The sequence below is a fragment of the Gymnodraco acuticeps genome, unplaced genomic scaffold (assembly GCF_902827175.1).
Source record: "Gymnodraco acuticeps unplaced genomic scaffold, fGymAcu1.1, whole genome shotgun sequence".
Taxonomy (NCBI): domain Eukaryota; kingdom Metazoa; phylum Chordata; class Actinopteri; order Perciformes; family Bathydraconidae; genus Gymnodraco; species Gymnodraco acuticeps.
Window position 1 is genome coordinate 1,788,904 of NW_022990346.1, and position 27,772 is coordinate 1,816,675.

The window sequence follows — 27,772 nt, forward strand, 5'->3', positions numbered from 1 at the left end:
CGACTTACAATAAGTGCATTCGACCAACAAAATACAAACTTGAAGAAAACAGAATCATATAAGTACATCAGGTTTCATAGAGCAAAAACATTTCAAGTGCTACTCAACTGGCTTTAAATAAGCCAGTCCTTTATTAGTATATAAGTGCTTTGTTATCATATATATATATATATAATTCTGACCTGCCAAAGCTCTTGAGCTCAACGTTTCTTGAATCATCAAACGGGGTCGCAGCTTAACTGTATTACAAAGAGTACTGTTTGTTAAAGTTAGTGCTATTCTTTTTGAACTAGCATTGATTTAACAAGGCCTCCTGTTAGGTTAACACGGCCAGCTCTGTCAGCACTGTTGCCATTGTTAGCACTGTTTTGCTATGTTCACACCAGCAAAAGCAGACATGGCCAGCTAGTGTCACCAGGTCACCGCCAAATTGTCTCTTAAGCACTCTTTAAAGAAGTTATATTGTTAGCAGTAGCACTATGTTTTTCTTCCATTTCTTTACAGGAACGGGTGTGGGGAGAGAGAAGGGGCTGAAGATGGTGAAAATAAAAGCATATAATTGGTTGACTCTTTGCTTTGTTATGAGAGAGCTGAGAAAGTCCAGCCCAACTTTGATTTAGTGTGTCATGTTACATGAGACGGCGTCAGTTTGTAACTTCAGTCTCCCCTTTCATTGAAAGACTTGTAGCCTCAGTCTTGATCACTCATAGTGTGAATGCAGCACTAACGTTTGAAGCACCATCGCTGCTAGCCGTGTCCACGCTGAGAGCTTTGTACAGGCCATCCCAGCCCAGACTCTTAATCATAGATATGCCCTGAATGTCCTATGTTGCCCCTTTAATATAAAAGCTATATCTTCAGTAACCCCTTGGTGTCTATATGATGTGAGCAGATACATTGGAGTTATTTCTCTAGGGGGATCTGGCCTGAGCCTGGGGCCGGAAAATACTTTTCTCCTGACCCCTTAAGTGACTCCCAGTGGGAAAACCCTTAAGCTCTTCATTTTTTTTAATCGGCATTCTTTGTGAAAGGAGGTCCTTGCTGTGGGATTTTATCTTTATCTTTTATTTCCTCAAGAGTTACTGTTTAATATATGATTAAGAAAACACCTATATATCCCACCTAGTGTACACCCCCACAGTTGTGATAAAGATAATCAGCTAAGTGACTTAATTGTTTTTTAAGAATTGAATACATTATTCATTGTTTTAGAGAAACACTTTGGATTTCCTTAGGCACCCACACTTTTTTGTTTGCAAAATCCTCTCAATCCATCAACAGAAGTGCAGTCACAAGTTCACAACTTTGTTTTTATTGATAGTGGATAGGTAAATAAAAAAGGGTAATATTTTAAAAGGCAATTCGAAAGGCTCTCTGAAATAAAGGTGGAAATAGCACTGTGTAATCGTGCGTGGTGTTTTTCAATGAAACACATCACGACTCACTCTAACTTTCATTTGGCAAAGGCAAGAACTCATTTAAGAGAGATTGAAACCTCTACTTTAAGAAATCCTCACAGCTCTAGGATATTGATATTTTTCTTATCTAAATGATGCAATCTGAAACCATAATGTGAGCTGTCATCTCAATAACTTTAAACCTCTCACTGATGACTGTCATGAGTCCAGGAATAACACTTTGAATGATTTTACCCAAAGATCTCGTGTTTCAGGTCACTCTATTTTTACAGTGTGGTGTGAGGATGAGTAATGTAAGGATTCAATTCAAACCTCTGAAAGAAAACCAGCAGACATCCATCATGGTGTTTCAGCCAATCATAGGCTCTGCAGTAATGATCTCGGAGAGACAAAGAGGGAGGATGAATGTTTGATGAGGGAGGCAGAATGAGGCTCCTGGGAGGAGAGGGACCGGTGAACACATGCAAGGGAATCCCCTTTACAGGTGGAGCGAGAGGGGGAACCATATCATAAAAGATGATATGGTTTGTTTTCCATATGTTGACAATCTCTACTGATTTTGTGGCAGTCATCATGTCCAGAGATGCAGCAGACTGCCACATTGACTTCCTAATTGCTGCTTCTCAAAAATGCCATGAGATTTACTCACCAATATCCAAACCTCTAAGACCTCCTCGCTCTTTAATTGCTACTTGTATAAATAACCTTATCAGAAAAGGTCAGCCGCTTGGTTTTTTGGAGACAGTTCATTTTTGTACTGATGTAACTTCAGTGCGTAATATCGATCCAGTCAATCCTTCTTGCATCATTAATTCAATAACATGTTATACTTGTTGTTCTCAGAGATAATCCACGTAACATTTCCTGTAAATGTTCCTGACAAGTCCAGCCTCTTGAAAGTGAGGATTTCTTTGCTTTTATTCTAATCACCACTCCTTTTTCATGTCCTAGTTTCGAAAAGTGTAATGCAGATGAAAAGTATGTCTTTTAAGGATAAGGCTGGAGGTATTCCAAATGTTTCTTAGAAAAAGTACATATCTTAAAATGACAAAAAATGAAATGTCCAAAGTCTTTGTAGGATTCTCTGCTTGGAAGAGCGAAACATATATATATATATATATATGCAGACAATATATGCAGCAAAAAAGAGGTTTAGTCATTTGTATAACCTTTGGAAACTGCTGTATTATCAAACATTACTCAAAAAGGACTCGATTGTGCACTTGATGGGGACTTTTTCCAGCCATTATTATTTGCACTTGTTGGTTCTCTAGTAAATATTTACTGCATCAGAACAGTGTATTGAGATAAGCCAAAAATAGAGGGTGCACATGTTCAAGTCAAGCCATCTTTAATGACATTATTTGTATTCATACATAATAACATTCTACACAATGTGCTTTACATAAAAACGACATCAAAGTAAAACAGGTCACACAACTAAAAATCATTGCAGGATACACAAATGCCATGTTCATGGTAATTCTATGTCACCAAGGGAAATCGTATTGCTTGCTGAATAGTTTTAGTAAAAATGGCGGTCTATAATACAGAAATGTCAGGCATACGCAGTAAAGACTTATGGAATAGGATGATTGTTGATTTCTGTCTTATCATGGGATTTCATGAAAATGTGAATAACACAGAGTATCAACAGCCTTGTCCTTTAATATTTATCAAATTCAATCAGGTATCAAATATTTAATAACAAAATATCATAGCCATTTGCCACAGGTGTTTCCAGGGTTTGAGCTTAATGCATTGTTTGTGCTCAGTAATGTGTGTGTAGTGTGTGGGCACTTTTGAGCCTTCTTTCCCATTAGCGGACCATTTTCAGTCTTCTCCCCCCACACACTTCTCTTTGTCAGCTGGAAATGTGATTTTAGGGAAGCCTGACTCCCATTACCTCTGCTTCCTCTCAGCCATCCTCCAAGTCATTCCACAGGGATCTCCAGCCTGCCCCCCAGGCCCAGAGCTGCATATACTGTAGACCTCCTCCACTGTTCAACACTTGCTCTGGCCTGGGGGGATATTACCATATTAATGCCGCACTCCACTCCTGGGGCAAATGAGTGTCATAAAAGAAATCCGCATGTATAGCATCTTTCTCAAACCCTACCCTTATCCCTCTTTTTGGGTGCTGCCCACACTCCTCTTATTCTTCTTCTTGCCCTGTCACATCTGCTATCTGTTTTTGTATTATTTTTTTCCCGCACGCACCCCCTCCTCCCATTCCTTCACACAATCTGGTTTGAAGTGTGTGAGGCTGGCAGGCTTTATGCTCTTGAATTAAAAAGGCCATCTGGTGAAGAGAGAAGGAGAGAAGGCTGCATAGGAGGAGAGAGGAAAAACGAGAGGCATAGTTTTTCTTTGAAGTTAACGTGTAGACAGAATCCTGGGTGGGATATTTCATCTAAAGTGTAAATAGTGCAAGTAGCATCTGTCATTTATGCATTTTCACACAGTGTTTACGCATTGCGCTGATCAAGTATTTGAGGTAGAAACAGAGTTATTCTCAAAGGCTATAACATGGTCTTAAAAATATTGATGTTTTCTCTTTTTAAAACCCACGCCAGCCATAGCAAATTATAAACAGATGTGTTCGCCTCATACATATATTTAATGATTTGTTCAACAATTTGGAAGGTAACCTTATTTGCTTTCATGCACATACATGATGACCACTCTCTGTGCAGCACATGTAAAGATAGCATCAGCAGATGTTATATTTAGTTTGTTAATCTATATAAAAATAGTGTAAGCATAAACATGTTTTGTGGAGTGGAGTTTTTAATAAAATATCAGAAATGATCCAAAGATTAACCTTTACAATAAACATTTGTTGGCTTTATAAGTACCTTTCTTAAGAAAATTATAGCAAATAAAGGACAGATGGAGATCACCAGCAACTTTCAAATTCTGGATATTGGACTGCAGTGAACAAAGGCTCTGGTGAGATGAAGGTCTCCTGGTGAATGGGGGGGGGGGGGGGAGGGTGGACTGACAACGTGTCAGCCAGAAATCCTTTTGTCACCATCCTCTCTGGAGGCTGTGTGCTTAAGTGCTTTACTAGTGTTATTGGTAGCTTTTTTCCCACTGCAGAATTATATTAAAGATAAACACATTTAGTCAGCGTACAGCCCAGACTTGTTGTTTATTTTGCCATTTGGGCCTTTGCTGCTTGTGCGCCAATGTGTCCCACGCTGCCACTGTCCAACTAGAGTCAACTCAGGAACATCAAAAGTTCCTTGTACACAATTGTAATCCCTCGTTTTTCTGCGGTTTTCTTTATATGTAAGGGAAGTAGTAATGACTTTGCTATATGTACAGGCTGTTGCAATGGACTGTCACTTGTTGACATGCTGCTGAGGGAGCAAAAGGACATCCACACACTTATTTTGTGTGGGAGATAAGTACCCACATTCATAATGGTTCATCAAGTGTAATGCAACACATCTTATTTCTATCTTAAAGACCGCAGTGTTTGCACCAGACGCACCTCTAAAGGCAGTCATAAAAACACATTAGCGGTGTGAAACAGAGGCTTGTGTCCTTCAGTTATTGTTCTTTTTGAGATGTGTTCAAAAGACAGAATACAAAGGGAGAGAAGCTGTGACTGGAGAAGATGGTGAGATTCTCAGTTCACAGTGCAGGTTTCCCAGTTCTCCCACAGGACCTAGCACCATGCATGGTCAACTGCCCCACTTGTCTTGTCTGTCTTCCACTTCCTCTTCACCCTCCCTATCTCCTATAGCAAGTTTCCATGGAAACAACAGGAAGAGAGAAGAGAGAAGATTGGAGAGACGAGAGAGAGAGGAGAAGGGATTAGAACTGAGCGTGAGAGATGAGAAGAAGAACGAGAGGAGACGGAGAGAGATGAGATGGAGGAGAGAGAGAGAGAGACGATGAGAGGACGAGGGAGAGAGAAGAGAGGAGAGAGATGAGATGAGGAGAGAGAGAGAGAGGTTCTGCAGTCTGACTCCTGTTGAGAGCTGCTACATTGATTAATTAGGTAAGCCGAGTACTTTGAGAAGAGCAGAATGAAATATGAGCATTACTATCCGCCTGCTCTGCTTTAATAATCTCTCATTAATACAGTTAATTACTGCTTGTCAGGCTAACTTGACTTGTTGTAACAGTAGATATGAGACAGATCATTCTGGCTCAATAATTTACTCCAATACACTTCTCCCACACTCAACACTCTGTCTAATTAAGCCACTGGGATTTGTGGGGACTGACACCAGGACTGAACAGGAGCCCTGCGTCTCTTCTGCTGAAATCCAAGCATGATCTGGATCAGCGTGCAGTGTCACTTAAATCAGGACGTGTGACTGCCAGTATTGATGCTAGATTTATCACAATTCTGACAAAAAAGACTTCAAACATAAATGAATAGAATTTGTAAAAACAGCTTTGCCATTTTGGATTAATATGGGTATTTTAATCGTTTATAGTTTAGATAATAGACATATTTATTTTATAGATTGCAATTACAGCGGAGCAGATTCACTGCTCCCCAAAGTGTGGTATCTGGCAATCTGTGGTAAATTGTGTTTTGCAGTAACTCAGACATTGGCCTCATTTTTTCTTTCTTCTACAGTATATCCAGAAAATCAATTTTTTGCTGACCCTAGACTCTAGTAGCTGCTTTATTTACTTTAATTCAAACACAACAATAATATGAAATGCTTTGATATTCCAAGGACAAGAGAGGCTCCACTCTACACACTGAAACCCAACATGGGCTGTTTGCCTCAGCGTGAGTCACATCTGTGTTTTTTTTAGCTGTGAGTGAGAGAGGCTCACAATATTTTGAAGTTGCACCTCACTTTGCATTGAAAAAAAGGATTTACCACATGAGACAAATGAATACGTTAATGTAGCTCTAGATACAATCACAGTTATTCAACATGTTAGCAAAAAGCGAATAATATGCTTGCAATAGATTTCAGTACTTCATCTCTTTTAATTTGCGTGTGGATTTCGCTTTTGTTGTGCATAAATCGTGTTTTTGTAAAACTGCGTGAGTAGTTAATGTGATTTGACAAACAATCCTTCAGGACATGATTTGGTATCTCTGCAGACTTTGGGTGTAGAGGAGGATGTGCACATGTGATTTTAAAAGAGTTGTACAATCATCTGCCTCAGAAGAGAAGTAACTGGAGGTCGGACAGACAATGAAACAGAAGGACAAAAAGGGGTTTCAAAATAAAAATGAAACCTCTTATATTGAAGGCTTGACCGTGTGCTCCTTGAAAACATGAGAAAACCATTTGAAGGATGTTTCTATTGCCCTCGGTGAACTTTGCTCCGATGGTGAACTCTCTCCTCAGGGATCATATTGCTGATAGGCTAACGCTAGTATAATAACCGTTATAGTGTCTACTTTTTCTGTACTGCATATCACATCTATTATTCATTCAAATCAAATTATATAAATATGAATCACTTGTGCAGATCATGTCAAATACCCAATGGGACGAGTGGCAGATACAAGTGTGTGTGTGTGTGTGAAACAAAGAGATCATTGTACTCCATCTCAAAGGCATTTCTCTCTGTTTGATCTGCAGGCTGTAATCTACAAAAAACTCTGAGGAGGAGGAGGAGGAGAAGGACGAAGAGGATGGGGCTGATGCTGTAGATGGCCTCTGTCAGAATAAAAACTCCGGTGCTGTGAGACCTGGTGCTGCTGCGCCTCACTGTTCTTTTCTCCAGAGCCTCCGTCATCAAAGCCAACCAGACGCTGACCAGAACCTCAAGCAGCACAGTGACCTTGCTTTGCCCAGGGATATGTCATTGGGAAATCCCCTGTGTTGGGGGTGCGCCCTGTGCCCCGACCCCCCCTGGCTGTCCCGCCTCAGCCTGCTGTGCTTCTATGTGTCTCTGTTTGCCCAGGCTCCCCAGGGCTTGCCTGCGGTGGGTTATACCACTGACACCAAGAGGGAGATCACACTGGAAGGAGATTTGATGATCGGCGGGCTGTTCCCTGTGCACCAGAAGGGTGAGGGAGCAGAGGACTGTGGGAAGATCAATGCTCAGAGAGGGATCCAGAGATTGGAGGCCATGCTGCTGGCTTTGGATGAAATCAACAAGGATGAGCGCATCCTGCCTGGAATCAAACTGGGAGCTCACATATTGGACACTTGCTCTAAAGACACCTACGCTCTGGAGCAGTCTCTGGAGTTTGTCAGGGCCTCCCTCACCAAAGTGGATGACAGCGAGTACACATGCCCTGACGGCTCCTATGCCATCCATGATGACGTCCCTCTGGCTATCTCCGGGGTCATAGGAGGCTCCTACAGTGATGTCTCCATTCAGGTAATTCAAACACACAAACTGAGTGACAGATATTGTATCTGCAGTAGAATCATTAAGTTTCATGTGCTGTTTGAAAGAGCTGGTTTAAAGGGACTTACATTTTGTCAGGCAATTACAAAACGTGTATTTAACTGCTAATACAGGTTTGAAATAGAGAGAGGGTATGTGAGGGACTGTGATGGATGGTAGCATAACTGTCCATTTAGACTTAAGTACCATGTGCAATTACCCCTAGCGAGATGTTAACACAGGGACTTAATGAGTATCAGTTCCGCGAGGAGGATCTGTTTACCTGTACGCCCATATGCTTGCCTGATCTAATTTAGAAGATCTCTTTCTCTTTCCCGGTAACTCACACTTCGGCAGTGATCCTGTCAGAGGCAGACGTGCTACAGATGTTGTGCTCGGGACAGGCTGACAGGATGACTAGTGACGGCCTGATTTCTCTCAGCAGCAGCGCTCCTTTCGGCTCACTCACGCTGATGCGATGAATTCCCTGCTAATTGGTTCTCCAAATCTTCGGCTGTGATACGGCTGCCACATCAGTGTAATTTCAAGTTATTGTGAAAAGAGATGGGTGGGTCACGTGAAACTGAGAAATATACATGCCTTTAAGCATTATCTTGAACTCATCGTCCTGGCTCTGACAGCTAGAGGAACGTCCTCTCGCTGTCTCGGCTGAAGAGTATGGTTCACCTCACTCGAGACGTGCAGCCTCGTGTCAGATATCTGCTTGTTTGAAGACAGGAACACACTTCTGTCCGTCCAGAAATAATAATTAGCTTCAGATAATTGATGAGCCATAGACAGAGGGAGTGTGCGGTTAGCAGCTTTCCCCAGTGGGTACTTCAGGACAATGGAAGTGGAGGCATCTTTCCATACATTTGAGTCATGATTTGTAGAAAAACAGTGAACAGCAGGAGACATGTCAGCACTCAGATGCCAACAGAAAGAAAAGCAGGGCTGCTTCAGTGTTTATCTGCTGCCATACAAATGTTTCTCAAGGTGGTACTTTAAAGACCTGTTCATATTTTTGAATTAAGTTGAAAGCAGTTTGGAAAGAAATCAATAACAATGTATTTTATTTGAATGATTTAATGCTACTTTTAACAGTATGTAAGGTTTAATATTCCCTTGTTGTGCTGGAACTCTGCAAACATTTCTGTTTTCTGCCCTGTCGTTCCAAGATAAATGGTTTGGTCTCCCTACTGACAAACAACAATGCCAAAATGACAGTACAGTGCAATGATACATTACGCAGAGACAGACTATGAAACAAGAGGAGGGATTCTGAGGACCTATATTAAGATCCCTTGAGAAAAGGACGGTTTGGAAATAAAAGATTTGAGAAACGAGCTGTAATTTTACTGAAACTCTGCATCTGAGGCTCCTCAGAGATTGCCCTAGTCTTGTGGTAATTTATGGATGTACTATACAAGCCTGAGGTCTGAGGTCTGCCCCCAGCTCCTCACTGAATCTTCCTCATCAGCAGGAGTGCACCACAGGACACAGTTCCCTTTTCTCACCATGAACATTCCTCTATATTGTAATGCAGTTGGGTTGTAAGGTTAGCTCTGGTTGGTGAGCATCGCATTATTGAAGACAAATAGACTCATAGTGCCTGGAACTGTTCATTTTTTAAATCACTTTCTTTCTTTTAAATAAATGATTTCCTTGCATCAATATTTTGTCTTTGTCTGCATGTAGTTTTGGAGAAATGCTGTTACAGAGAGATGTCCATATGGGGCATTGGTGGCATGTCTGTGCTGCCGCTGGTTGTTGCTTTACGATCTCCACCTAATGTTTCTGTCCTTTAGCTGCGCTGTGCATAATCTATAGCCAGTCAGACCTTTGGGTGAGCCTGCCTGGCTGTGTGAAAGGCTTCCATGTTTGCCCTTCTGCAGACGTGAGTATTTCACCCCGATGGCATGGCAGTTACTGGACAACTAACAATGTTATTTTAAAGATCCTTATTGCCATGGTGACATGGTGTAACATGGTGAACTGACAGGTGGCGAGTGCTGTCTAAATGTCACAATTAAGGAGCGTGTTGCTCTGCTGCTGGTGTTGTGGTGTGACAATCGCAGATAAGGGGGTGGATTTGGCGGCAGGGCAGGCCTAGCCATGCTGGCGTTACATGGGCACAGATTGAGTATAAGTGTGGAGGCGAAGTCAATGACGCTTTCACAGGCGAGGTCCTGTCCTGCCCATCTGTGGCTGCTGCTGGACTGTCTGGTGATTTGGCAGAGGTGTGCCTGCACACAGAGGATGTCGAGGGATCGAACAAGAGATCATGTTTCACAGAAACTCTGACACAGTGACAGGCAGATATTATCATGGGGCTGGGGTGGGGGGGGAGGTGGAGTGAGTCACAAACCATTTGACAATAAAAGCCTGCCTCTTAAACAGTCACAGGAAGGTCTGTGATGCAATCTGGACAGTTTGAATGAGTAGAAATATTCATGTGATTGAAGCGTTTGGTCTTGAACATCTTCCCTGCGGTCTCTCTACACAGCAGGTTATCAGTGCAAAGAGAGTAAGGGCCGAGCAATGACATGTTCATTACATTCAGCATCTCTCCTCATGTGTGAAGAGCTGCAGATACTACAAGATACACGTTAACCCTAGAGTTGTTGCATACTGAAAGCAAGCTTTAATAAAAAACAATCCTCAAAACACTGTTAGACTGCATTGAATATCTGATTCTTTCTGGATGTAGCTAGAGTGAAAATCACCCTGCTCTTTGTCCTAAAGGCGTGGGTTAATCAGAGATGATATATGATATTTCCCACAATTACAGTACAGGAACATCTAGCCTCGAGCTGGCCTCTCATTAATACATGGAAAGGACTCCACTTTTGTTACCCTGACGGCAGTCTTTGCTGCTGGATATGACTCACTTGTAGGAGAGCATCCCAGAGGAAAAACATTATAATCACCGCGGCGCATTAGTGGAACAACACCTCTGGAATGTCAAACACTCAACTGCTCACAAAAGAACAATTCTCAGTCATGATACACAGATAGAGGACATTTCTGGAGCCCGTCTAATTAAACAATACTACTCTGATCTTTCAGAGCAGCACACATCAATCTGTCTGAGATGAACACCTGCCTTATTCCAGGGTATTTGTATGAAAGTTAGTATTGTTTAAAGGTACCTTTTGAATGAATTGGATTGTTTTTGCGTACTTTCTGAGATGGAGTCAAATTCAGTGACAAATTAGACAAGAGAAGACACACTCGCAAGGATGCATGCTGGAAAGTAAAAAGATTGATTCTGATATGAACACAGTTGCTTGACATTTGCAGACTAAGCTGTGTGAGCGGAATAATAACGTAAATGTATGGGCTTTTTCAGACGGATCAAGAATCTCATCTTTTATCCCCCACAAACAATCCTATTTATAGAATTGTCTTCATCTGCGGGTAGACAGTGCCAATTTCTGAAGCACATATGAGTCATACAAAGGATTTAAACATGGATACACACATGACAGAATTCATGCCAGAGAGAACAACAATGATGAAACATATCAGTAAAGCCATGCAGTGAAAATGCATTATTCATGGATAAAAAGTAAAGAACGTGTTCCTGAAATCGTAAATAATTCACATGTGATTGGATTATTCAGTGGTTTGGCAGAGCCCACTATTTGTGCAGATCAAATACATAGCATGACCATCGCACAGTTATTAGATATGAGTGACAGCATGGGGGAGAGAACGCTGAGCCCCAATTTGGGTTGTCAGGTTTTTAGATTTTTAGTTGATCAAAAACAGGTTGTTAACTAAATAAATGTAACATGTTTCCTGCTGCTTCCTATCGAGTCTGTGGTGTTTGTACGACAGAAGGGAACTGATAAGAGATGATAATGTATACTGAGCAGCAGAGAAAATGAATGATATGAATGCAGGTGGACGTCAAAGCTGAGTAACTGACATTGTAAATGAAAGGATGTACAGCCATAGCTTAACGTGTGGTGTGGTCTGAATGGTTCCATGGGCTGAAGGCTTTGAAAGAGGACTCCAGCATAAAGGAGATTCATATTCTCCAGCAGGATGAGGGGGCAGGCCTTGATCAAAAAGCATCCTTACTCTAGGTATCCAACAGTTCGTATTTCCACCCCGTTAAAACCGTTGCCAAGCAACTAAATCATAAGAAATAAACTAATAATGATCCACAGCATACTACACTATATGCATGGACTGACTGTGCTGCATGTATACTATGTGTTTGAATGTGTGTTTCGGGGGAACTGCAGTGGGCTGTGTATGTGTGATACTGAGTGAGATAAGGACTGCTGCTCTGGGAACACGGTGTTATTGCTGTAGAAGCACACTGAGACAGTCTTCTGGGAAGAGCAGATGGGCTTTTCATGTTGAAAAAAATCATGACATTTCTACAAAGTAGGCCTGATATTTCCTAGACCACGATTCTCTTATTTTCTTTATACCTGTATACCTCTAGCTCTGTCATTTGACTATTGCCCCAACTGTGCCTCTTCTCACTTTCTGTCTTTCTTTCTTTCATTCTTGGAGTTTTTTTATGGAAGACTTTAGGCTGTATAAATAGCTTTTATCTTTATGTGTTATACCACTGTATTTTGACATTTCACATGGGCAGCAGAATTATTCTAGCACATGGTGTTGGCTGGTGCCTCAGGGGTATCTGTGTAAAAACAGTATACGACAGCTGAAAAGAACATCCTGTTACTCGTGTCTCTGTGTCAAATGCAGCTACCGGGTCCTGTTTGCTCTCATTGCTTGAAATGAAACCACCCTCACAGTAATCTTCTCAGTACCCGACCCTGTAGTGCAAAGCCACAAAAGTGCACTTCTTAATTTTCGTAATTAAATAAGATGCAGTCTGATGTAGGATGATCCCTTTAGATGAATGGGTGGGATTGTAAGCCATGCTGTGCAGCTAATGGTAACTACTTATTAGATACCAGCAGTTTAGACTTGGTGATGAATTCAACAAAATTGTTCAGAAACCTCTTATGCTTAATTTGTTTCCCTCCTCGTGTACTATTTGGTCTGAATACAATTAAGTAATGCCTTTTGGTTCCTTCTTGTACTGCAAACATTAATAGCACACAATATGTTACAGGTTACTTCTGTAAAGTGGAATTATTATTAAAGGACATGCATTTAAAAAAAACTCTAATTGCCTTATGTACTAATATTGTAAAACATAATGACTAAGTTAAATACAATACATGTATTCTAGACTGTTTACCTCTTTAATCTCCAGTGTACACATATGCATAATTGCATACATTTACTGTACAGCAGAAGCAAAGATGCATGATGAAGCAATGGGAATGAAATACAAAACGCCATTAAGATAATTCAATAAAATCAGTTTTTAAATTGTTAGAAATTGAAAAACATATATTTTTAATATGTAATAATATGTTATTTTCAATGGAGGGAGGCTCACAAATATAGAAACACATTCTCACAGCCTCCTTAAAACTTGCAGCTATAGGCAGGAAGACACAACCCCCTCCAAGCCCAAATCGCTGAAGGATAATGTCCGCAGGACGTCAACTTGACACACAAACCCTTAAAGCACTACGCATCTCCCTCCCTTTTGGCACAGCTTGTCTGGTGTCATGTAACTTAGTCCTCAAGCTCTTCTGTCTACTCCTCTTGTCCTCGTTTATCTCTAGCTCCAGGACTCTTGTATCTCTTGTGAACCTGTTACAGTTGAGATTCTGAATGAGGATCCTTGTGCAGTTCTAACTAGTAAGCAGGTGGGCCTGAGGTTGAGGTGCATCACAAAACAAGTGCATGTATAATAATATTAAGTGGTGGAAAAGAGGAACGTGGTTACTGTCTATCCCTCACCACAAAATGCTCCAGTTCAGTCAGACAACTCACGTGTTTCTTTAACATGTTTATTAGAAGCAGCATTTAGTTGAGTTTGGCGTCTAGGCTCGGCCTCATCACTCCATAGATATACATAGCACGATGAGTGATGATTAAATAACTAACCCCTGAGCCTACAGGTGGAAGCTGGGGTGGTAGGGCAGGCAAGCAGCAGCGACGTGGAAGTAGCAGCAGCGATAGCAGCAGCAAGCAAAGCATAGAGAGCTATCTGGCAGGTTAAATAGAGCGGCATATTAAGGAGACTGTGTTTGGTTGGTTGTAGAGTGGCAAGGGGCGTTGTGTATGAATGCAGCATAAGTGCTCAAGTTGACTGCCTGAACTAGCTCGCAGGCTTCGCCCCATGACACCAAAATATCTATTAAAGATATATTGCTCTAAAATACTATAACTTTTCAATACTATCTGTTTTTCTTTGCAAATACTATGGTCTCTACACATGTGTCAGTCATAGGCCCTGGCAGGTGGAAGGGTCTTGGCTTTTCATATAAGCCATGTGAATATCTATATAATGATTTCCAATAAGCCCTTTGTATTGGTGACAGGTCTGGCACGGTGCTTTATAACCTCCATAAACCACATGTAAGTGGATTACTAAACTGGCATTCAGCTCCCTTAATACGCTGCAGTGAAATTACTCATTCACAAGCGCAAGCAGAGCCAAATTACAGAAACATTGACATTTATTTTTTTCGTTTTATACCTGTGTGAAGAAAATGATCACATTAACACAACTATGCCTGGCAATCCCCTTTGTCTGGTCCTTCTGCTTTAAATGTTTAATGCGTACCTCAATTTACACGTGAATCTGTTGATATGTTAATGCACTTACGTGGGTTCTGTGCTTTCTTTATCTATGAAGACTCAAAGCTCAGAGATGGTTAAGAGCTTCATCTTAAGAACTGAGTGCAGTCTTACTGGCCTGGTTTCAAATCCCTGCAGAACCTCCTGTACGTTCCCTTCAGGAGCCGGCTCAGCTTCTCTGACTTGTCTTTGTATTTCAACATACCAAAAAAAAACAGAATGTGTCCACACTCCTTAATGTGAACACAAATATTCTACCACAGTAACTCCAAGAAGTTATACCCACTCAAGGAGTAACACCAGGATTTAAATGATCCATTACATCGCAGACATATTTCACTCGTAAATGCTCATGAAAAATAAATGTTATTGGTAACACAGAAAGGTATTTCTTATGAATGGTTTGAAGTGATTCAAGTTTATCAAAAAACTGTTTGAAGTGATAACTGCTCTTCAAAAATCCTGCTTTTTATTCTCTGAACACATGCTGAAGTTTGCCTAAGAGATCAAAGAAAACATGTTTACAAGAAGAACTCAGGAATTCCTATTTAGTGCATGAAGATTGGAGAAATTACATTTTGAGTAGGTTTTCTGTCTGGATTTGATCAACTTTTAGTCAATACAATTAATCATATTCCAATCCTTCCTTCTGATATAGTGTCTTCGATTAGCAGGTGTTTTTATGTATGGAAAGAACTCATGGTGCACCATCATGCAGGAGTCCTTGTGTGGACTGCAATTAAAGCAGAAGTTGTTGAATGCTTTGCTACTGTATGTGACACACTTGTGAGGCTTGAAAGCAACTCACAACTTAAATCCAATAAAGCCAGGAAATTAAACAACACAATTTTTTGTTAGGGAACGTTTTTGATTAGGAGGGAATTTTTATGAAAACCCTTGTGAGATGTAGGAATTGGTTTAGGAACTTTTTTAATATAGATTTGGGCGTGAGGTTTTTCATTTTCCTTAAGAGAGATGAGCGCACGCTCGCCAGCTGTCTCACCACATGGCCAGAAAGGCTGTCAAGGCGGTTTAAGAAGGGACACCATTTTATGTAAAAATGTTATTATTAGCCTGTCTGAATAATTTGATCCTCAAGATCACCAGAACAATCTCAGGTTAGAGCAGCCTTTGATCTGATATGAAATGCTCACTCTCATGATTTTAAACTTTTGTCTTCAGTTGCCCAAACGCAATGCTGGTGAAAAATCAAGTCCAGTCACTCCTGATTGTGCTGTTGCATCTCATTTTCCTGAGAAATGTTTTCTCATTAATTCCAATAAATCTAGTGGTCTTGAAATCACTGCAATTGGCTCATTGAATATACATCTCTCTGATCCTGCAGAATAACAAAGGTCCTATGATTAATATCCATTGAGGCACATCACAGTAGATTTGTTGTGACGTCTCAGTGTACTGCCCTCTCTTTGAGCGAGGACACATACTGATCAAGAAGAGCCTGTTTATTCAGTTCTACTCCACCTTTATTTTCTCCTAGCACATTTGGTCTGTATTTGTAATATATTTGCTATTCCCTTCTTAAGTTAAGTACTTCAGTAATTGTTTTGACAGCTCTGCAATTTTCATCCTGGCTGCCAAAAGAACCTATTTAAATAGCCAAATACGGGCCACATCATACTGAACATCTAATTTATACTTATACATGGTGAGTGTCTTTTAATTTGTATTAAATTGCTTCACAGAAGTCCTGCCCCACAATGTAGTAATTCGATATTGGACTGATGAAATAAATTCAGCGGGAAGGAATTTATATATGAGTTTCCTCTTTGACTTTCTCAGGAATGATTCATTGGCATTCAAGATGTTGTGCCATGACTTAGGGGGCTGGTGTGAGAGCCGGCATTAAACTCAACCAGATTTTGACTGATCAGACCGGCTCCCCTTAGGCTTCCACAGAAAGGCCTGAAGCAAAAGCTCGGCAGGAGCTGCTTCTGCACACTGAGCGCAGTGTCACAACACTGACAAAACCTTTTACACAGAAAACTTTGTTTCAAGACTCTTTGATACTTGCTGCCCTTTCGTTTCCCAATCCCTGCCCTCAACCCCTCTCTGTCTCTCCCTGTGTACTCTTCTCTCTTCTCCACAGCAGAGCAATAACTTGCAATTGTTTACAGCAATAAAAAAAAAAAAAAATGCTACACTGTCAATCCCAATAGTTGTTAAATGCAGAAACGTATCCCTCAGTCAGCAGGAGAGTTAGAGTTGTGAAAGACCCAGCAGGGATCCAGTGAAACAATTAGAGACTGGGGTGAGCTAATTGCATCTGCAGGGGAAACATTTTATTGTTTGTTTTTTGGGGATATTGAGCAATTAGAAATATGGCCCCACTTGGCAGGGGTATGTTTTCTATAAAGTGTTATGAGTATTGTGAGTGTTAATTAGAAAAATCTCAATGACAATCTCATAACAGTCTGCATGTTCATACGTACTTAATAAAGTATTGTTTGAAGCCTGATTTAAGAACCAAACATAATCATTATGTCCTTCCTTCATTCCAGGTGGCCAACCTGCTGCGCCTCTTCCAAATCCCTCAGATCAGCTACGCCTCCACCAGTGCCAAGCTCAGCGACAAGTCCCGCTATGACTTCTTTGCCCGAACCGTGCCCCCTGACTTCTACCAGGCCAAGGCCATGGCAGAGATCCTGCGTTACTTCAACTGGACCTATGTATCCACAGTGGCATCGGAAGGTGACTATGGTGAGACCGGTATTGACGCCTTCCAGCAGGAGGCTCGTGCCCGCCAGATCTGCATTGCCACGTCGGCCAAGGTGAGCCGCTCCATGAGCCGCTGGAGCTACGAGAACGTGATCCGCTCCCTGCAGCAGAAGTCCAACGCCAAGGTGGTCATCCTTTTCACGCGCAGCGAGGACGCCCGTGAGCTCCTGGTGGCCGCCAACCGCATGAACGTCAGCTTCACCTGGGTGGCCAGTGATGGCTGGGGGGCGCAGGAGAGTGTGGTGAGGGGCAGTGAGGCTGTAGCCGACGGGGCGTTCACCATCGAGCTGGCTTCCTATGGCATCCCCCAGTTCAATAACTACTTCACTGCCCTGCACCCGTACAACAACACCAGGAATCCCTGGTTCAGAGAGTTTTGGGAAAACCAGTTCCAATGCAGCCTCCATGACCTGGGCTGTGGGAAGCACTCACTCAACGAGATACCGTTTCAGCCAGAGTCCAAGATCATGTTCGTAGTGAATGCTGTCTATGCAATGGCTGCTGCCTTACATAACATGAGGCAGGCCTTGTGCCCCAATTCCACCAAGGTGTGTGAGCCTCTCAAACCTGGCAATGGCAGGAAATTCTACAGGGACTACATTCTCAAGGTCAAGTTTGAGGGTGAGTGAAATCTTAATGAAGTACTGTTATTACAAGTTGCTAACAGATATGATGTCTTACTTTGTAAAACAGATTCCTTTCTTGTCAGTATTCTGTCATCTGTACGAAACTCCATTCAAGCCTCAATGTAAAATAATTGAATTTCCTCAAGTGCACTCTGCATGCACTGGAGCAGGGGTGGCCAACCCGCGGCTCTCGAGCCGCATGCGGCTCTTTGCCTAGTTTCATGCGGCTCTTCAGTTCATATCGAATTTTATATGTGTGAATTTGGGGGAGAGACACTGACTCCTGACTAGTGTTGCACGGTGTACCGATACTTGAAAGGTACCGCGATACCCTGCCGTTAAAAACGTTACGATTCCTCCGTTTCATTAGTATCGGTACTTTAAGAATGACGGGGGAAAGTACTCCGGTGAGAAAGCGCCGTTTTAATAAGAGCCGTGTGTGTTCAACGCTCTGCTTCCACTCCCTGCACTGCAGCCGTGCCTGCAGTCCCGCCCCTCTCAAGCACGCTCTAAGTCCCTCCCCTCTCAAGCACGCTCTAAGTGCCTCCCCTCTCTCCTGCACGCGCTACCTGCCAGAGCATGTGAGAAAACGAGAAGCATGGTTGCAAGTGGGAGTGCAACTGCCGCTGCGCCTCGGCTTGTTGACAAAAAAGACGCCAGAAGCGAAATTTGGAAGTATTTGAGCTATATCTCTGACAGTGAGGGCAAGCCTACGGACACCACGAGGCCTGTCTGTAAGACATTTATTAATTTGATTTAATACGAATTCTTGTCATTTATTTTATTTATTGTTCTCATTGTTTAAAAGGTTGTGTTATGGTTATGGTTCTGGTGTGAAATAAAGCACAATAATTACGTATTACAATAATTAAGTTTCCCTTTTTTTAAGAAAAGTATCGAAAAAGAATCGGAATCGCAATTCTTGACTTGGTATCGAAACCAAAATGTTGGGATCGTGACAACACTACTCCTGACAGTTAAACCTGATATTTAGTAGGTCTGTTAAGTATTGAATGCTGATCATTCTGACGTAATTTGGCCGGTCAAAGTTGTTTAGGCTCGGATAAAATCGCTCCGTTACTTTCGTCCCATGTTATGTATGTGTGGTGTCAGTATGAGAGGATGACAGCGCGTATCATTTTGATGTGGCCCAAGAGCCAATCACAATAATACCTGCGATGCAGTGAACCAATCACCTTTGAGGGGGGGGAAACCTATCGTTGATTAAACATTATCCAGTGTTTCCCCTACCATTGTCTTGGAGGGGCGCTGCGCCCCGCCAATGGAGCCCCGCCTCCCCCCCTGATATTCAAGGTGTTTTAAAAAATATATATATATAATTTTATTTTTAAATATATATATAGCACCAAATTGCAAATAATCTATAACTACTGTCACTTTTCACATTGAACATGTGCTCTTTTATTAAATAAACTAAACGTTTTCATTTTAAGTTGTGAGTTTAGTGTTTTTGACCCTAAGAAACACTGATGCATTAATCAATACCAATAATCCACAGCTCCTCTCTCTGCTCCAGAGGATTTAAAAAATATATATCCCAATGCCACAAAAACGCATCAGTGACGTGGTTGAAATCTTGTCTCCAGAAAACAAAAAACGGAAACAAGCGGTATCAGTGACTGTGTGTTTGATGTGGCTCTTTGCAGTAACATAGAAAAAAATGTGGCTCTTAACCTCTGACTGGTTGGCCACCCCTGCACTGGAGGCTCCCAAATAATTTTATATCAATTAAGATTCAATGTATCAATTAATATAAGATGTTGAATTAGTGCAAGAATAATTCCACATGTTTATACAGTGCAGCTGCAATACGTTTTGAATTATTCAATTTGCAAAGATGAAACTATTTCCTCACCCTCGTGCCTGCAGGCTCCATTTTTCACACATTTTAACTAACTGTTAGTTTCCAAAAGACTGAACACAGCAGACATGATAAGGCTGTTCGTCTACACAAAGCTGCAACACAAAATGTGTAATAGTGTCACACATCACAAGTGACAGACACAACAATAATGTTCTCACTTTGGTAAATGAAACTGAGAGCATTTGATTTATGTAAAGAATGTCATTTTCATTGTTGGGAGACTGAAGAGGACCAGTGTGCCCTCATCCAGCTGTGATTTTCTGCTCTTCACATTTTTTCTGTGGAGAATACCCAAAGGGTTTTACTATCCAGAGACCATGAATTGCATTAAAGGCCTAAATTAGTAATTCCCCAAAGGCATTGCTAAACCCCAAGGAGAAAACACAGAAAAGGTGGACCCCTAACTACATATTTAAAAATCATTAGATGTAATGGATAACATGTACTTTATGATATATAATGATACTTTACATATTTGATACCATCTGTACGAAAAATGTGTCTGTCACAAATCTAGTGTTACATCCAGGATCTTTCCTTCAGCTTAAACAGACTCAAACTGTGCTGTCCATCATGTAAATTGACAATGTGCACCTGTGTCCTGTCACAATCACTGCTCAGTCTGTGCTGCGAGAAAAAATAAAGTGACAGCTGAGATACATACAAAGAGATAAATGTTCTATGAGACTCCACTACCAGAAACATTTACCTCAAGAGTTTATAGTACAATGTACAGTCGCATTGCCCCAAAACTGTCATACGTTTAACAAACATTTATGCTTTGCTTTCACAGTTTGTATATAGACCTTGTACTTATGATACAATGACATCCTTATACGGCGACCTGTTATTTCTAACATTCTTTTGTTTCACCTTCAGCGCCATTTCGTCCACCAGACACAGAGAATGAGGTCCGCTTTGACACCTTTGGGGACAGCCTCGGCCGTTACAACATTTTCCACTACCACAAAGAAGATGGCAACTACGTCTACCGTAAGGTTGGGTACTGGGCTCAGAGCCTGACCCTGAACACCACCCTGATCCCCTGGGCCAGCCAGGTTGTGCCCACTTCCCAGTGCAGTGACCCCTGCAGGAAGAACGAGGTGAAGAGTATGCAGCCTGGAGATGTGTGCTGCTGGATCTGTATCCCCTGTCAGCCCTACCAGTATCTGCTGGATGAGTTCACCTGTGCTGAGTGCAGATTTGGACAGTGGCCTCTGAGCAACCTGACAGGCTGTTATGATCTGCCTGAGGAGTACATCCGCTGGGAAGATGCCTGGGCCATTGGACCCGTCACCATTTCCTTTCTAGGGATGATGTGTACGCTCTTCGTCATTGGCCTTTTGCTTAAACACAATGAGACACCCGTAGTGAAGGCCAGTGGCCGTGAGCTCTCCTACATTCTTCTACTGGGAGTGTTGATGTGTTATTGCATGACCTTCATCTACATAGCCAAACCGTCCACGGCGGTTTGTACACTGCGTCGGCTTGGCTTAGGCACTTCATTTGCAGTGTGCTACTCAGCCCTTCTGACCAAGACCAATCGCATCGCCCGGATCTTCAGCGGGGTGAAGGATGGAGCGCAGCGGCCTCGATTTATCAGCCCGGCCTCCCAGGTTGCCATCTGCGGTGCTCTGATCTCATGCCAGCTGGTAGTCGTGGTATTCTGGCTTCTGGTGGAGAGCCCAGGGGTGAGAAAGGAAGTGAGCCCGGAGAGGAGAGATGTGGTCACCCTCAAGTGTAACAGCAAGGATTCCAGCATGCTCCTGTCGCTCACCTACAACTGCATCCTCATTATCCTCTGCACGGTCTACGCCTTCAAGACCCGAAAATGCCCTGAGAACTTCAATGAGGCCAAGTTCATCGGGTTCACCATGTACACCACCTGCATCATCTGGCTGGCTTTCCAGCCTATTTTCTACGTTACTGCAAGTGACTACAGGGTGAGTCAAGTTAGATTTGACATGCTTCATACAGTAAATAATCAAAACACATGTTTTTTTTATCAATCAGGTCTTTCCTTTTTATTTTCCTAAATCTTTTTTGTTGTTGTAGAGATGGCTTTAGGTTCTTGATCTGAGCAAATATAGCAGCTCATGACTTCTTCTGCTGTTGAATTCGGATTTTATATGCATGAAATCACAAATTAATGTTGGCTATTATTGATTCAGCAGTCAGTCGTGTCTGTGTTGCCTCTGGCTCTTAGGAATATATATTCTTTATTACAGCAACTTTAATTCTTCGCATACTACGGATTTTAATTTGGTCCCAAAGATAAGAACTTGACCACTCTTAGTTTACCTTCAAAGTTAAAATATTAATGAAGTGAGAGTAAATGATAAAATATGCATGCTTAAACCATGGAGAAGTATAACAATCAGCCCCATATCTTATTCTCCTCACAACCAACCCTAGTAGTTGAATAATTACCATACAGTTTGGTCATCTAGGTTTTCCTAAGAACAAAATAGCATAGAGAGTTTGCTCAAAACTAACAAAAGAAATGGAGAGAAAGAGCTCTTGATATCCCTGCTGAAATAAAAACCTATGACAGGAAGTGATTTTATCCCTTCAGCCTCAGCATTTCAACAACTCAATCTAACGTTGAAGAAACAAGGTTTAAAGTGATCCACAGAAATGCTTCTAATTTAACATGAATCCAGACAGACAGATAGACCATGTTCAGTCCCTGACCCTGTGTGCTGAGACATACTGTACAGTGAAGGGATAGAACGTCAGAGCAAAGGGTGGCCGGAGTCGTGGGCTTTTATTCCTCTGGGGTCTGAACAGCGAGCAGCGAGAGAGAGGCAGAAGGGAGAAATTGGCAGAGGAATCCCCCGACACCAGCCCCTCTGCAGAAACATGGAGAAGGTGGGCGAGACCATGAGGACTGAACGTCCCCGTGTGTCCCTGTGCGTAGCTGTGTGGAATGGAGTGTGAAGGCCTGGGATGCTGAGTCCCAGCTGTGCCCTCTATCCTGGGACTGCAGCTAGGCTCAGACGAACCTTCACCAGGCCTCCAGGCAGCAGCAGCCATTCACAGCCAGAAAGGGTTAATCAGTTGGACGCAGATATCCCCTTTGACCGATAAATAATTACTGAAGCTATCGACTTCGCAAAGTGTCTTTAGTTTTTCACAGGCAGGGACATATTAGTGCTCTCCTAGTTGTATTACACCACTTCTCAAAATGTTGTCACAGTCCGATGCAAATAGTTACGTGAATAACAAATACATATTTGATTGTGGTATGTCATGAAATGTTAAAGCAAACTTACTACTACTGAACCATGAATAACACATTTGATTATCCTATGAAATATTGAGGATGTTCTACACACCCTGAGGGAGAGGATTCTCCGTATGCCAGCTCTGGTCATTTCTTCTTGGTTTAAATCAACACCATAGAATTGTTGTCTCTAGAATAGAAAAGATCCCCTTAAGAGCGTTATCTCACACATACAGGAAAAAGTGTGAAACTCATATCTCGGTGTTTGATGAAAGAGTTGAACCAGGAAAAAATCTAGGAATGTAGCATTAAAAAACAAAATGACAGAGATCATCTGAACCAGTAGGGAACAAGTATGATATCAATATTTTTTGTTTTTTTAACAATAAATGCTCATTAACTTAACTCATACACAGTATGTTAAGGTTATTTACAGATGATCAACATTATTCCACTGAATTCAATCAAGGTCCATGTCACAGGACTAGCTTGTGTGTGGTTCATCCAATAAAGCTTAATATGTGCAGCACAGAGCCTAATACAAGGAAGAATCTCTGCTGTGAGGTTCTCTGGAGGAATTAAGATACCTGAAACAGCAGACAATATTTTTTACCTCCGAAGCAGCAGTGCTGTATTCGTATAATAAAATAAAACCTCTGAAGTTATAGAAGAAAACATGTTATTAAAAAAAGGTACAGAGACTAGCAGAATACGTTGTAGCCATGCTCATGCTGTCCACCACACTCGAGCAGAAGACATTTGGAGACATATTATTGCAAAGGCAGATTTCTTGTTCCTTACTTTTCCAAAGCAACATCTTGTGAATTATTCAAATCATTCCTATAGACTTCTGTCCTTAGTTTTATTCAAAACTGTTTCTGAATTAAGTAGAGGACATTTAGCCTCTGTGCAGTTTGGTATTTCTTAGATCATTAGGTGTGAGCTGTCAGTTTGCCTTTTTATTCATCCCTTTTTCCATGTATGCAAATATACAGGTCAGATATACAGGAAAGAAGGGGTGATCGCAGAATTTCGGAAATTAACATCTTAACCCAGGACCAATCAGTGTGTCAGTATTTCTACATTATTTCAGAGGAAGCCTAATGTGAATTTGAACGAATAAAAAAAGTGTAGTGATCACAGAGTTGTAAACATATCAAATATATATTTAATTCCTATAGATATTCTTATTCATTAATTATGAATCCCTTTCTTTTTATATATTTTGTATCAATTGTCCAATACTATTCTAATAATTACTCATGATGTATTGTGAAAAAGTAAGAAACTCAATTCATATTTTTAAGATGATTTAACTCTCTTATGTAAATAAAAAATGGGATAAACTGACTTTGTGTCACTAACATCGCTGGCTTTACTAATTGGTTGTTTTTTTGTTATTGTTATAATCATGTTATTTGTTTTTTGTGCACAGCGAAATGGTTGGTGCCCCCATTATTTTAATACCAACATTAGCATTCAGAGTGAAAACAGACACCTGCTGTGGTGTGTGAAGATTGGATGCACCTGCCACACAATGCTGGGCTGTATAGTGTTAGTCAGGAAAAAGAAAAATCGGCACAGAAATTGGAAATGAAGGAGCAGACCGATGATACATCAGGATGTGGGCAGGGTGCGGGAAAAAGAGCGTGAGTTAAGCAGTTGACTGACAAGCAAATAAGCAGATCACTTAACACCTCTCTTTATCAGTCACAGTCTTTCCTCCTCTTTTGCACCTTACTTTGATTCTGAGTTTTAAAATATGTAATTCTTTCCTCATTTCTGAGCCCCTCCTTTATTAAAACTAATATGTGTGTACATCACAATGGGCTTCAACCTGATGTCAATTCTAGTATGATTCCACATGAATACATTTAACTTAAAACGTTCTGGTTGTTTCAAAGTCAAATCATCTCTGAGGATGATCTAATACACTAATATCCAAAAATTGCACACAAAAAGAATGCAACATTAACACTGGGACTCGACTGTCAGAACATTAATACTGGCACTGTGCGACCTTTTAATGTTATAGAAAGCTAGAAATAAGTTTATTTTTCTGTTTCTCAACTCAAACCACTGAGTAATATCTGTGAATGTCCCTCCTCTCCTTCAGGTGCAGACCACCACCATGTGTATCTCTGTCAGTCTGAGTGGGTCGGTGGTGCTGGGCTGCCTCTTCGCTCCCAAGGTCCACATAATCTTGTTCCAGCCGCAGAAGAATGTCAGCTCTCTCAGAGTGGCCACCACCCGTTTCAGCGTCACCACCGGCCAAGGCTCCAGTTTCTCTCAAGGTAACACTTAACATACAACAACATGATCATAGTTACTGCCAAGCTTATAACCAAAACAAATAAAACAATCCTCAGAACTTAACTGAAATGTGATGTTATATCATTATTTATGACTACTCTATAACTATAGTAAGCACCTTTCCTTCAAAACTTTGTATCAATCATGCTCAAAACAAATCAGACATTTTTACATTTGAAATAAACATTTGGAAATGTACGCAAGATAAAATACAGAACCTTGTTCCAGTGAAGTGTAATTTGTAGGAATCACTCAGCGTTATAATAATAATAATAATAATAACTTGGATTTCTATAGCGCCTTTCATGATACCCAAGGTCGCTTTACAAGTTATGCTGTGTATTGCGATATATTGTTAAATATTGCGATTCATTACCTTTCTTCTACTCCAATTCATGCAGTTTGACTCCATCTTATCAGCCCCATCTAGTGGACTAAAAAAGCAAATTATACCAAAAAGTTGAATCTGTATTTTTTATATTTAATAAAATAATGTTACTTGGCATCTTTGCAAATAATATTCTATCGTTTTTTCGCTTCACTCCTAACGATTTCTAAAAAATATATAAAAAAACGACTTTTGTTTCTAATAAATTATTTAGAAAATGTGATATTGACAGATATGACTACAAATCAACATAATTTATATAATTGATTACTTGATTATCAACTGCTGAATAGCTAAGTGGAAATGAAATGGCCATGGCAAGTGGAATATGTTATTTTCTGTATCTGTATTGTTTTTGTAAACCTAAATAACAATTTGTTTAATGGTTTTCAGCATCAGCCTCCAATGTTGTTCCAACTGTGTGTAACGGACGAGAAGTAGTGGACTCCACAACGTCCTCCTTGTGAAGATCAACACAGTTCCTTTGCCAAGCATTGTAAAGAGTTATTTAATCACTAGTCCTGAATCAGGTGTCTCAAATATTAAAGAGGTCATACAGACGATCGTCCTGACTTTGTTGTCCTCAAAGTGCTGTGAGTACAATGTCCCGATTATTTTATTTTGTTTTTTGACTCGTAGCAATTGAAATGAGATGTCAATAACATTGCATATAGCCCTTGTTTTTATTGAAGATTCTACTTTCAACAATGGAGTAAATTATAGTAAATCTGTTAAATGTAATATATACAAGACGTTTTTAATGTAGATTTTGGTGAACCAGTTTGTGCTTTCTTGTAATTTATGTAAATAAAATGTGTTTTTTATTAATAGGCCTATTAAAGTTACTTTCAGTCTGCCTTATTACTTGTACACCATCATGAGATGCATATTCCAGATGATAGGATATACAAAAATGGTTTGAGATTTGCTTGGCTTGACACTGTAAACATTGAGACAAATGTAAAAACTTGGTAGTCAGATTTGCCAACATTCTGTCGTTATTAAGTTGTCATTTACACTTCCTTACCTGCTGCTGCAATAAATGTAATATCTGTAGTTTGCAAGATTAACTGCACAGAAAACAGATTACTTTACACTTTAGTACTTTGTCTCTCATTCAAACACTCACATCAATCATACACTGATGATGACAGAACTGCCAGCCTAAGTGTTGGCCTGGCCAAATTAGCGACTTGCTTATGGACACTCCTACATGTGGACAAAGGGAGCAGGGGATCAAACCATCAACTGTCTAAAGAGTATAACGCCTGCTCCTGAGCTGCAGTCCGAAAATGTGTGGAAAAGGTGGAATTAAGATAGTGAGGTGCACATTTCAACTGGAGATTTGGTTTGAATTCCAAGCTGTCTAATATCAAATTCAATCTACACCATCTGCCAAAACCAAACAGTCTCTGCATGAAAATCACCAGCCCAAATATCATCATCTGCTGATGGGGGATATAACCGACCAAATCTGTCTGAGGATATCCACAGCAGTCAGTACGCCTGAGTGCATGAGGCAGATGCTTTGGAAAATAGACTTGAACAGCATCTTAACAGTGCCATCTTGTGTCCAAATTGTTGATCTAATATTGCACATTGCAACATGTAGACAGCCTTGGCGCCTGCTGTAAAAATACTATTTGCATATGGAGGAAGTGGACGGATAATTCGAGCATTGTCTTATCTCATTAGTTCTGCCCGGTGGCCATCATTGAATTACTGTATGCCAGGTACAACATGTCCTGCAACAACTGCTTTGCTGTTAGGAACAAGAGTGTACACTTTTTGTTAAGGTTAAAGAAGAGCCCCACCATATTTAACTTAATATTTAAAGACATAATTATGAAAATATTTTTTGGGAGGAATTTGACTAGATTTCACAGTATTTACATGCGTATGACACAGTTCATGTGTCATCTGGTATTTTGATTTATTAGGAGTCCCCCTCAACATGCAATTCCACATGATCTAATGAAGTCAATGTCATGATACATGAAACTGCAATGGGAAACGTAGCAAAGAACACCACATATGATTATACATTGCGTACATTTTATATGTACAATATATTTACTAACTCAGACTTTATATTAATTTTCCAAATAGGCCTACAGTAAAAGATAGATACTTCCCAGCTGTGCATTAATCACACTTCTG

At 40.9% G+C, this 27,772-nt stretch overlaps 1 protein-coding gene across 2 annotated transcripts in view; it reads left to right on the forward strand.

The window, feature by feature from the left end:
• Positions 1-26,897, forward strand: part of grm2a (glutamate receptor, metabotropic 2a) — a 30,650-nt gene extending 3,753 nt beyond the window's left edge. Inside the window, exons 2-6 of one of the 2 annotated variants that reach the window (XM_034223804.1) lie at positions 6,992-7,739; positions 16,958-17,795; positions 20,565-21,628; positions 25,028-25,205; positions 26,006-26,859. In XM_034223804.1, the coding sequence (XP_034079695.1) occupies positions 7,212-7,739; positions 16,958-17,795; positions 20,565-21,628; positions 25,028-25,205; positions 26,006-26,079 (2,682 nt within the window). In that variant the 5' untranslated portion in view covers positions 6,992-7,211 and the 3' untranslated portion in view covers positions 26,080-26,859. Of the gene's footprint in view, positions 1-6,991; positions 7,740-16,957; positions 17,796-20,564; positions 21,629-25,027; positions 25,206-26,005 lie in introns of those variants that run through there. The other variant, XM_034223805.1, reaches the window with a different exon arrangement.
• Positions 26,898-27,772: the final 875 nt, after the last annotated feature.